Source organism: Balaenoptera musculus, chromosome 19 (genome assembly GCF_009873245.2).
Source record: "Balaenoptera musculus isolate JJ_BM4_2016_0621 chromosome 19, mBalMus1.pri.v3, whole genome shotgun sequence".
Taxonomy (NCBI): domain Eukaryota; kingdom Metazoa; phylum Chordata; class Mammalia; order Artiodactyla; family Balaenopteridae; genus Balaenoptera; species Balaenoptera musculus.
Genome location: NC_045803.1, coordinates 9,597,998 through 9,608,601, shown reverse-complemented (window position 1 = coordinate 9,608,601; position 10,604 = coordinate 9,597,998). Strand labels below are relative to the sequence as shown.

General features: G+C 56.7%; 1 protein-coding gene across 3 annotated transcripts; it reads right to left on the bottom strand.

Annotated features, from left to right (window-relative positions):
* Nucleotides 1-4,471: 4,471 nt before the first annotated feature.
* Nucleotides 4,472-7,831, bottom strand: GNG8 (G protein subunit gamma 8). 3 transcript variants are annotated; one of them, XM_036834215.1, is made up of 3 exons: nt 7,779-7,831; nt 4,954-5,039; nt 4,472-4,639 (listed from the first exon to the last, which is right to left on the bottom strand). In XM_036834215.1, the coding sequence occupies exons 2-3, from the start codon at nt 5,035-5,037 to the stop codon at nt 4,511-4,513; spliced, it is 213 nt and encodes a 70-aa protein (XP_036690110.1). In that variant the 5' UTR covers nt 5,038-5,039; nt 7,779-7,831; the 3' UTR covers nt 4,472-4,510. The 3 variants fall into 3 exon arrangements, with proteins under 3 accessions (XP_036690110.1, XP_036690108.1, XP_036690109.1); XM_036834213.1 differs by lacking the exon at nt 7,779-7,831 and adding an exon at nt 7,171-7,244; XM_036834214.1 differs by lacking the exon at nt 7,779-7,831 and adding an exon at nt 6,333-6,404.
* Nucleotides 7,832-10,604: the final 2,773 nt, after the last annotated feature.

The following is a 10,604-nucleotide window of genomic DNA, read 5'->3' as shown; positions in this document are numbered from 1 at the left end:
TGGACACGCTCACCCCACGACAAGGGCACAAAGCGTTCCCCTTCCACCCGGGTGTCCTGGGGTGAGAGGTCACCCCAGCTGGGCTGGGCTGGGGATGAGGTGGCTTCCGGGGCGGGAAGAGCTGTGGGAAGGAACTGCTCTGGATGGGTGAGTCAGCACCCTCCCCCTGCCTTCCCAGAGGGACCCTGGGGCAGCGCCACAGATGAGAGAGGACAGCCCAGAGACAACTGGAAATGGACACACAGCTCTGGGAGGGGGGGAAGAACGGGTACCTGGGAGGGGGTGTGCTAGGGACTGTGGATGTGTGAACTTCATGTGTGGGTTTGTGTGACCTAAGTGAGCATCGTATCAGCCTAGTGAGTGTGATGTGTGTGTGTGTGTGTGTGTTTGTGTGTGTGTGTGTGTCAGTGGAGGGCATTCTTTCCTCTAAGGTCTCTTTGTGCATCTGTGTCTACTGGTGCGTCCATGCGTGTCTGTTTATTGGAGCCCACCTGTTTCTTTATGGCTGTGTTGGCCCACGTGGGTCTCTAAGCCTCGATGTTCTTCATCAAATGGCTGCCATGCCCTTGGGATGTTGTTGGAAGGTCAGAGATGGAATTCACCCTGCCTGCCTCTAGGAAGTCCTCAAACAGCTACCGTTGGTGTTGTTATTCATCCAGCGAACCCTAACCCACTCACCGTGTGCCAAGGGCTGGGGGCGCAGAGGGGCTCAGAGGGCACCATCCGATGGGGACGCGGTCCCAAGCGGCAAGCGACAAGTGACGGGAGAGGAAGGTCATAGCTGGAGGCTGGGCAGGCCCTCAGCTGAGTCATTCCATCTGGGTGGGTGTCCTCAAGAGGGCAAGCACCAACCAGGGCAGGAAATGGGACCGGGATGGGCCCTTCCACACCTGCCGCCGGCACCTCCTGCTGCCTGCCCAGGCCTGCCTTACCTAAGATCCCAGCCCGCCCCGCGCCCGACCCTCTCCTGGCTCCCTGGTTTCCGTCCTTCTGGCCCTGCCCTGGGAGGAAGCTGGCTCACCTCGTACCCCACACGCGCCACCAGCTGCTCACGCCTGCCAGGCCCGCCTGTCGCCTGTGCCACTCACTGCTGTGAGGAGCCGCTGTGGGTCCATCCTGACCCTTCCTTCCTTAGCAGGTCCCAGCCGCTCCAGCTAGGGGCCAGTTTTCTCTGCCCACCGCCCTTTTCTCCACCACCAATGGGCCCTTGCCTACCTACTGGCCGCTGGTTCCCTCTCCGGCTCCTGGGGTCCCTGCTCTGTCGCTCCTTTCCCACCTTTGCCTGGGCTGTGCACCTCACCTGAGATCCCCTCACTTCTGTCCTTCAAGGCCCCCTTTGAACCCCTCCAGCCCCTCCTGAAGTCATCCATCGACTCCTCCCACTCCATCCTCAAGCCCCAGCTGACCAGGTGACATCACTTCTCCATGCCGGTCTTCCATGTCTGTAAAATGGGGGTAAACAGAGTCTTTTGGGGGCTACCGTGAGAATTAAGGGAGATGGGGCTTGTGAAACCGGACTCCCAATAAGTGATGGCCATGATTATGGCTCCTTCTGGCTCTGGGCTGCCCCACCCCTTACCCCCGGCCCCTCAGTGCTAAGCACATGGGTGGGGTGTAGAGGGAGGGCAGCTGGGTGGGGCAGCCCCCAGCCCTGGGGTTTGGGGTGAAGTGGGAGAGAACTGCTGGGCGCAAGCACTACCCCAGGCGTCCACCTCTCTGCCTCTTGGCCTGGCTCTGACTCCAGCCTGGGCGGGACCCCAGAGCTGACTTCAGAGCTGGGGGTGGCAGGAAAGAGCAGCGGGTAACCAGAAGCGGGTGCTACGGAGTCATACCCGCTAATGAGGTTATCTGGTTTGCAGGCTGGTCACCCAGGACCTGCTCTGGCTTCTCCCTTCTGGCTTCTCCTCCCTCCCAGCCTCAGTCTGGGTGCAGGCTCACCCAGCCCCCCTCCTTCTCCAGGCAGACATTTCCTCCCACTCCCTGCCCCCCACCAGGTCAGCCAGCCCCACTTGCTTCTCCCCAGCTTCCATTCCCCGAGACCAGCTCCAAGATCCCAGGGCTCAAAGGATCTAAATCCCAACAGTCCAGGCTCAAGAAATCTTTACACCCCTGAAGTGCCGAGCTCCGGAATCCTAGCCCGACAAGGGGGCTGGACCCCAGCATCCTGGCCCCGCACTGCTCAAAGACTCCAGAATTCCAGCCCTCCAAGTTCCTGGGATTCGAGATACCTTTGCATTTCAGGTTCTAAGATGCAAGGATGCTGGGTCTGTGAAATTCCAGAATCCTTCTGGCAACTTCCCTCCCAGCATCCGTCCTCCCCCCACTCCCCACCCCGAGCTCATCCTTGGCTCTCTCTGTCCCCCATCTCCCCCGGGGCTCCCACAGACATGATGCAACCAGACCGGAGCCAGCTGAGAGGTAGGAGACAGGAGGGAGATATAATTACAGCTTCTCTTGCCTCAATTCAACAGGAAGCTCAGAGTTGGGACCCAGGGGACCCTAATCCAATGTGAATAATGGAGCACTTGCCAGACGCAGGCACAGTCTCTCTCTGGGGAGGGGAGGCCCAGTGAGCCATCTTCATCCAGATCCAGGGTGCAGTCTCAAGACAAGAGAGTGAGGAGAGGGGAGAGGTTGCAAACTCAGTGGCCCTTGGACCAACCAGGTAAAATATTAACCAATCCCACAGGTCACCCAGTCTGCAGCATTTCTTTTTTTTTTTTTTTTTTTAATTTATGTATTGTTGGCTGCGTTGGGTCTTCGTTGCTGCACATGGGCTTTCTCTAGTTGTGGCGAGTGGGGGCTACTCTTCGCTGCGGTGCGCGGGCTTCTCATTGCAGTGGCTCCTCTTGTTGTGGAGCACAGGCTGTAGGCACACGGGCTTCAGTAGCTGTGGCTTGCGGGCTCAGTAGTTGTGTCTCGCGGGCTCTAGAGCGCAGGCTCAGTAGTTGTGGCGCATGGGCTTAGTTGCTGCTCCGCGGCATGTGGGATCTTCCTGGACCAGGGCTGGAATGCATGTCCCCTGCACTGGCAGGCGGATTCTTAACCACTGTGCCACCAGGGAAGTCCAGTCTGCATTTCTTTATTTTCAGCAGAGACATGGGTTCAAGATATTTTACATTTCTCTTCATTCCTCTGTAAGAAGCCCTCGGCACAGGCTCTGTGATAAATAGTAACTGACTCTCAGCCTCCTTAACTGGGAGACAATAGGGTATGGTGGGGACTTTGGCAAACTAGAAGGCCCAGGGTCCATCTCATAGCCTCTGGTCACCCTGCAGGGTTGTGCAGGTCTGAGGTCACCAGCCCTTCCAAATGGAAGAAGCCAGAAATATGGACTTTTATGTGAAGTACTCCTATCTAACTGCAGGCTATATAGGTCCTGCAGACCACCAATGTGTGACGTGGGAAACACAGGACAGGAACCAGGGCTGTCACAGTCACCTGTGTCCCCAGAACAAAGGAAATCGGGAGGAATGCATACACTAATTTGTCTCCCGTAGCCACACATCTCTCTTCTCTGGGTCCCCAAGTTTTTGTGTTTGTTTTTTTGGGGTTTTTTTTTTTGGCCACATCCCGCGGCATGCAGGATCTTATTTCCCCCGACGAGGGATCAAACCCGTTACCCCTGCAGTGGAAGCACAGAGTCTTAACCACAGGACCGCCAGGGAAGTCCCCTGGGTCCCCAAGTTTTATTATCACCATGTCCCAGCGCAGATGTTCCCTCGTCCAGGAAGCCCTCCCGGACCTTCAAGCTGAGTCACGCATTCCCTCTGAATTCCCCCATCCCAGCCTTGCCCACTCTGAATCATCACTATCTGGGGACAGGTCTGTCTCTCCCACTGGATTCTGAGCCCCAGGAGCCCAGGGCCAGGACTGTCTCAGTCATGGCCGTGTCCCCAGTTTCAACCAGCACAGGGCCAGGAGTGTTTGGAAGAATGAATAAATGAACAGAGAAAAGTTCAGTGCTTAAGGAGAGGGGGGCCTGTGTCAGGGACTAACCAGATGTGGGAAAAGGGGGTGGAACCATTCAGGGGATGAGAAAGGCGGACACTGGGGATTCTAAGAACCTCCAAGCCAGGAGGGAGGAGAGAAGAGAGGCCAGCTGAGAGGTTCAGGGAGCGCTGGAGTCCAATTTTCACCCCATTATCTCCTAGCCACCTTTGGCTCAGTTTCCTCATCTGCAAAATGGGTGTCATACAAGTAGCCAGCCGCTTTCTGAGGCTGCTGGGTCGATTAAATAAATTCAGGATCGCGGAACACTCTGTGGAGGCCAGAGCCAGGAGCGCTCATTTCCTCCCCTACCCCCTCCGCATCCACAAACCCCGCACAACCTCACGCCCCGCCAGACACTCCACACACACTCAGAAGGGGTGAGACGGGACACCGGCTCCCCTACGGTGGCCCCAAGCTCTGCGCGTGCCTCAGTTTCCCCGAAAGCACAGGCACCACCACAGTCACCACGTTTATTGGATTCATACTTTGACAGGGGAGGGTAAGCTGTCGGGAGGGCTCAGAGCAGGACGCAAAAGAGGCGCTTGTCGCGGAAGGGGTTCTCTGCGGCGGGTACCGGCGTCACCAACGGGTCGTCTTTGGCGTGAGTCTCGCAGAAGGCCAGGAGCTCGGCCGCCGCCTGTGACACCTGCGGGCACCAGGGTGGAGATGTTCACGCCCCGCCCCGCCCTTTGCCTGGGCCCCTCCTCGGGTCAGGCCCGCCCCTTATCAGACCCCGCCCCCTTGTCCGGACCGCTCCCATTACCCGGGCCCGCCCTTGGGCCCCGCCTTAGCTCTGGCCACGTCCCTTATTGGGCTCCGCCCCCTTGTCTAGGCCCCCTCCCCGGGTTCTGTCCGGTTCCGAAGGGGATCTCTCCACGGCTCCTGGCCCCACTCCCAACACTGACCGGTCCAAACCCCAGCCCCGGAGCCCCCGCCTTCCTCCCCACCCCGACCCAGCACCTTCATACGGTCGATGTTCACCTCCAGCTTCAGCTGTTCCACCGTCTTCCGGGCCTCCGCTATCTTGGCCATGTTGTTGGACATGGCTGCGGCGGGGACAGGGTTAAAAGCCGGCGGGAGTCGGGGCGGAGGGGCAGGCTAGGGCAAAGCTGGGTCCCCAGATAGGGATGGCGGTGGTGATGGGACCCAGTAACAGGGGCGTGCGTGGAAGGGCGCACGAAAGGGGTGCCCAGAGGAAGGTGGAGGAAGGGACAGGAAAACAGAAGAAAAGGGGAGAGATGAAGATCTGCGCAGATGGGGGACCAAGAAGCCGGCCGAAAGAGGGACAGATGAACAGAGAGGAGAGGGACAAGTGGAGGGATGGAGGGGTGCACGGATGGGGTACCTAGAGTCAGGTGGAGGGAGGAACAGAGAGAGGAGAGGGAAGCCGGGAGGGAAGCACAGATGGGAGGCTGCGAGGCAGGTGGAGGGAGGGACAGAGGACAGGGCCACAGGTGTTGGATCAAGATCCAGGGATCCAGGTGTCTTTACCTCCCGGGGATAGAGCATGAGCCAGGAGGGGGCCCTCCCCAGGCCAATTAGCGGTGGCTCCAGGGAGAAGGAGGAATTAAGATCACGGCGGGAGGGGCCCAGAGGGGGCCTCATTAGGGCCTTCGCAGCAGCTGCCCCCTCCGCCCCCCTCGGGGAGCACCCCCCAACCCCAGCTCTGGCCACCTCAAAGGCTCCTCTTGCTCATTAGCAGCCAGGGAGAGGGCTGGAGAGGGAGGCAGTCCAGCCATGACTGTGAGAAGGGCAGAGGGGATGGAAAGAGGGACAAACAGAGGGGCAGAGGAAGAGACAAAATGACAGAGGCAGAGACTGAGGCACAGGGGGGAATAAAGGGACTGAGGAGGGATAGAAAGATGGAGAGATGGGGAGGGACGGAGTGGTGGAGGGAGCAGAGAGAGAGGGAGACAAATAGAGGGGTAAAGAAAGGGACAGAGTGATACAGGGGGAGGGAAGCACAGAGGGGACGAAGGGACAGAGGGAGGATAGAGAAGGGGAGATGGAAGGGTTGGGGAGGGATGGAGTGATGGAGTGGGAGAGGATAGAGAGGGACAAATGGAGCGGTAGAGGGAGGGACAGCGAGGAGGGGGAGAGAGAAGCACAGAGGAGATAAAGGGACAGAGGAGAGAAGGGGCAGGGGGACAGAGAGAAGGAAGTGGAAGGGCAGGAGGAGAGATGGAGTGACGAAGGGGGACAGAGACGGGCACATGGAGGGACAGAGGGAGAGACAGGCTGATGGAGATGCAGAAGTATAAAGTCATTCATTCACTCACGCATCCATTCATTCCCAGGCAGAGGAACTAGCTGTCGGGGCCAAGACCGGAGCCTCCTACCTGTTGCTGCTCAGGGCTGGGATGGCGGGCGGGTGGCAGAGGCTGGGAAGCAGCGTCTGGGTCCCCCCTCAGCCCCGCCCCGCCCCCTCTCCTGGGGCACAGTCCCTGAGGACCCGCCTCCTCCTGCCACTGCCACCACCATCCCCTTCGCCCTCGCTGCCTCGCCTCTGTCTCTCTGGGTCCTCTTGTTATGTCTGTCCGTCCCCCTCTTTGTCTTTGTGTTTCTGTGCCTCTCTCTCTCCCTCTATCTCTCTCGCAGTCTCCCCTCTCAATCTCTGTCTCTATTTCTGTCTCTCTCTCTCTCACACTCACACACACACACACTCACAGGTAAAGACAGTCTCTCAAGATGTGCCCCACGCTCTGCTGCATTTATTCCACAGTCACACAAATCTCTCCTGTGGGTCCCACACAGCCTCTCACTCCATTACATATGCTCTGCCACCCTGTCACATCCCTCACCTCAGTGTCACCCCATCCCAGACGACCCCTCTCAGCAAGCAGACTCAGCCCCTGGCAGAGAGATGCACAGTATCTCGCTGTGTCACACGGTGCTGCACACAGTCTCCTGAACCAGCTGTGCTCAACACACAACCTCCCAGAGTGCCACAGTCACACAGCCTCTCAAAATGCCACACAGTCCCCCACAGTCTCTCCGAGTCTGGCCCATCCTCACCGGTGACATGTTACACAACTCAAGAGTGTCAAGTATACACACACAGCTCCGCACAGGATCGCACACAATCTCTCAAGATGTCATGCCGAGCCTTACACAATGTGTCACACACAGCTGTCGCCCTCACACCACAATCTCCTGGTGTCACACACGTACACTTACACACACGAGGTTTCTCTCGTACACCCATCTGAGTGCCCAGGACGGTTGAACACTCTCTAATGCACTGTCAGGACACTGGGCCAGTCTCAGTGTCCCACACGATCTGTGTTACACACAGTTCTACCCAGCTTCTCATACGTCATCAGTGTGGCTGACATATCCTGTTTCACACTCACATGGTCACTCTCTCACACCCAGCTCCCCCGCCCCCGGGGCCTCTCACACTGCTTCTCACATCATTACTTGGTGGATCACACTCATTCATTCTCGCCCTCTCTCACACATCATCCGCCCGTGTGACACACACAACTCTCCTGTCCTCACCATGTTGCACACTGTCACACACGATCTCTTGCTCACATATGGTTTTTCGATGTCACAAACATCCCCCAAATAGTGTCTCAGGGACACTCAACCTCACGGTGTCACACGCAGTCACCTATAGGTCATCTCGGTCACCTCACATACACTGTCACACACAACGTCTCGGTGTAACACGATTTCACACAGTCACACCCTGTTTCTGGTTGTCACAGAAAATCTCACAAGGTCACACAGCCACACACAACCTCTGGCGTCACGCGCGATCTCAAGTAGTACACACTCACACAGTGAGTCTCTTGGCGTCACACACTACCTCCCGGTGTCACCCACGGGCGGCCACAGTGTTCTGCACCAGGCACACCCGTGCGGGCTGCTGTCCTCTCCTTACAGCCCCCTGCGGGCCACACGGGGGCGCCCGCGGCCCGCCGAGCTGCCCACCCTGCCGGCGCCAAAGCCGTAGGAGGCTGTGGAAACCCTGAGGGCAAGGCGCCCCCGCTGTCCGGCTAGGCATGCAGACGTGGGAAAGAGACACAGAAAGGTGGAGGGAGCTAGAGGGAGATCACTGAAGATGGACTGGGACACAGAAATTCAGAGAGGGAGAGAGAGACGCAGGGAGAGACAGAGGCAGAGAGAGATAGGGACACAGAGACGGAAATTTGGAGAGATAGAGACCTAGGGGCTAAGAGAGACAGAGACAGGCAGAGGGTTGCAGAGAGAGACAGACATAGAGACGTACAGGGTACAAGAGAGACACACAGAAAAGTACAGAGACAGAAATAGTGACCGAGAAACACAGACACCCAGAGACACAAAACAGAGCGGGGTAGAGAGACAGACAACTCAGACCGCGCCCTCCGCAGGGGACCTGAAGGCGGAGGCGCGTCCGAGGGACCTGCCCTCGGGGCCAGACCTCCGGGCAGCCAAAGGGGCGTGGTGGTTCGGGGCGGGGTTTATAAGGGGAGTGTTCGGGGGGCGGGTCGGTCGGGGCGTGGCCTGGGTGCGGCGTGTCCCCCGAGTGGGCTGCGGGAGGGGCTGAGGCAGAGCCCGGGGAAGAGGTGGAGGTGGGGGAGAGCCTCGTCTCTACTGCACTCAGCCCATCCCAATTCGGTTTTTACCGCTTGAACAGGGAAACGAGACCTGCCGGGAGGGGATACGGGCCGGGGTCCCTGGTAGCGATTTGATAGGGGGGTATCGGACTCTAGCTCCCCTCCCTTCTACCCCGCGGGAACAACGGGGCCAGGTGGGGGAGGGGAACCAGGCTCACATCTGGAAAGCATCAGGCGCGCCGGACGTGCCAGGGCCCCGGGCCCGGCTGCGGAAGAGCGGAGGGGAGTTAGGGCGCCCCCGTCCCCCTCCCTTAGCGGGGTCGGCCGGCGCCGGGGAGGGGCCTGGGCGTACGCCGAACCTCGGCGCCTTCCGCAGCTGGTTTCCATCAGCAGTTTTGGCCCGGGCAGCCCCCGAGGAGGAAACGCAGCTTAGAGCGGGGAAAGACAGGGTGACAACCCAGTCTCCCCTCCCTCTCTCCGACGGCAGCCAGAGGCTGGGGGCGGGGGAGACGGACAGGGGTACACTGACTGAACGGAGCGTAACCTCCATTTCTCTTCCCAGTTGCGGACCTTTCCACCCTACGCATAACCTTAGTTTCCAGATGTACAATCCTGCCCTGTGTTGCACAGGAATTTCCCAGCCTCATGACAATGGTATTACTGGCCCCATTTTCTGGAGGGAGAAACTGAGACCCTGGATTCGGATTCAGTTCTGACTTTAATTATTCAAGAAACATGCAGTGGGACTTCCCTGGCCGTCCAGTGGTTAAGACCCAGCGCTTCCAACGCAAGGGGCACGGGTTCGATCCCTGGTCGGGGAACTAGTATCCCGCACGCTGCCTGGCACTGCCAAAAAAAATATTTAAAAAAATGAAAAGAAAAGAAAGAAACGTGCAGTGAACGCCAACAGTAATTCTAGTATCGAATACCCAATCCCTATTGAACACTGTCACCCGGATGTCTAGACTATCTCAAATTCAGTTGTCCAAAACTGAGCTCCTAATTCCACCCGCCAAACTCCTACCACAGTCTTACCCATCTCAGTTGATAGTAAATCTTTGGGGTCAATCTTGACTCCCCTCCTCTTCTCACACCGCACAACTGATCTAGCAACAGATCCAATTAACTCCATCTTCAAAGTCTGTCCACAATCCAGTCACTTCTCACCTCCTCTGCTGCCCCCACTCTGGTCCAGGCACCATGCCCTCCAGCTTGGACTATTATAGTCGCTGCTCACTGGGTTTCCAGCTTCTAACTCTGTCTCCCTCAGCCTGTTCCTCACAGAGCAGCCAGAGAGACCCTAACAAAGTCCCTAGATAATAATAGCAAGGGTTAGTGAGAATGGCGAAACTGGAACCCTCATACACTGCTGGTGGGAATGTAAAATGATGCTGCCATTTTAGAAAACAGTCTGGCAGTTCCTCAAAAGATTACAGAGTTACCAGATGACCCAGCAATTCCATTCTTAGGTATCTACCTAAGAGAAATGAAAGCATATGTTCACACACAAACTTGTACATGAATGTTCATAGCAGCATTATCCACAATAGCCCCAAAGTGGAAACAACCCAAATATCCATCAACTGATGAATGGATAAACTAAATGTAGTACATCCAAACAGTGGACTATCATTTGACAATAAAAAGAAATGAAGTACTGACACATGCTACAACATGCATGAACTTTGAAAACATTATGCTAAGTGAAAGACGCAGTTACAAAAGACCGCATATTGCAGGATTACATTTATATGTCCAGAACAGGCAACTCTACAGAGACAAAAGTAGATTAGTGGTTGCCAGGGGCTGGGGAGACTGGAGGATGACAAGTAAGGGGTGCAGAGTTTCTACTTGGGATGATGGAAATTTTCTGAAATTTACTGTGGTGATAGTATAGTCATAGCACAACTCTGTGACTAGAAGAAAAGCCATTGGTAAGACATTGATAAAAAGACATTGAAGAAGACATAAATAAATGGAAAGACATCCCGTGTTCATGGATTGGAAGAATTAATATTGTTAAAATGTCCATACTACCCAAAGCAATCTACAGATTCAATGCAA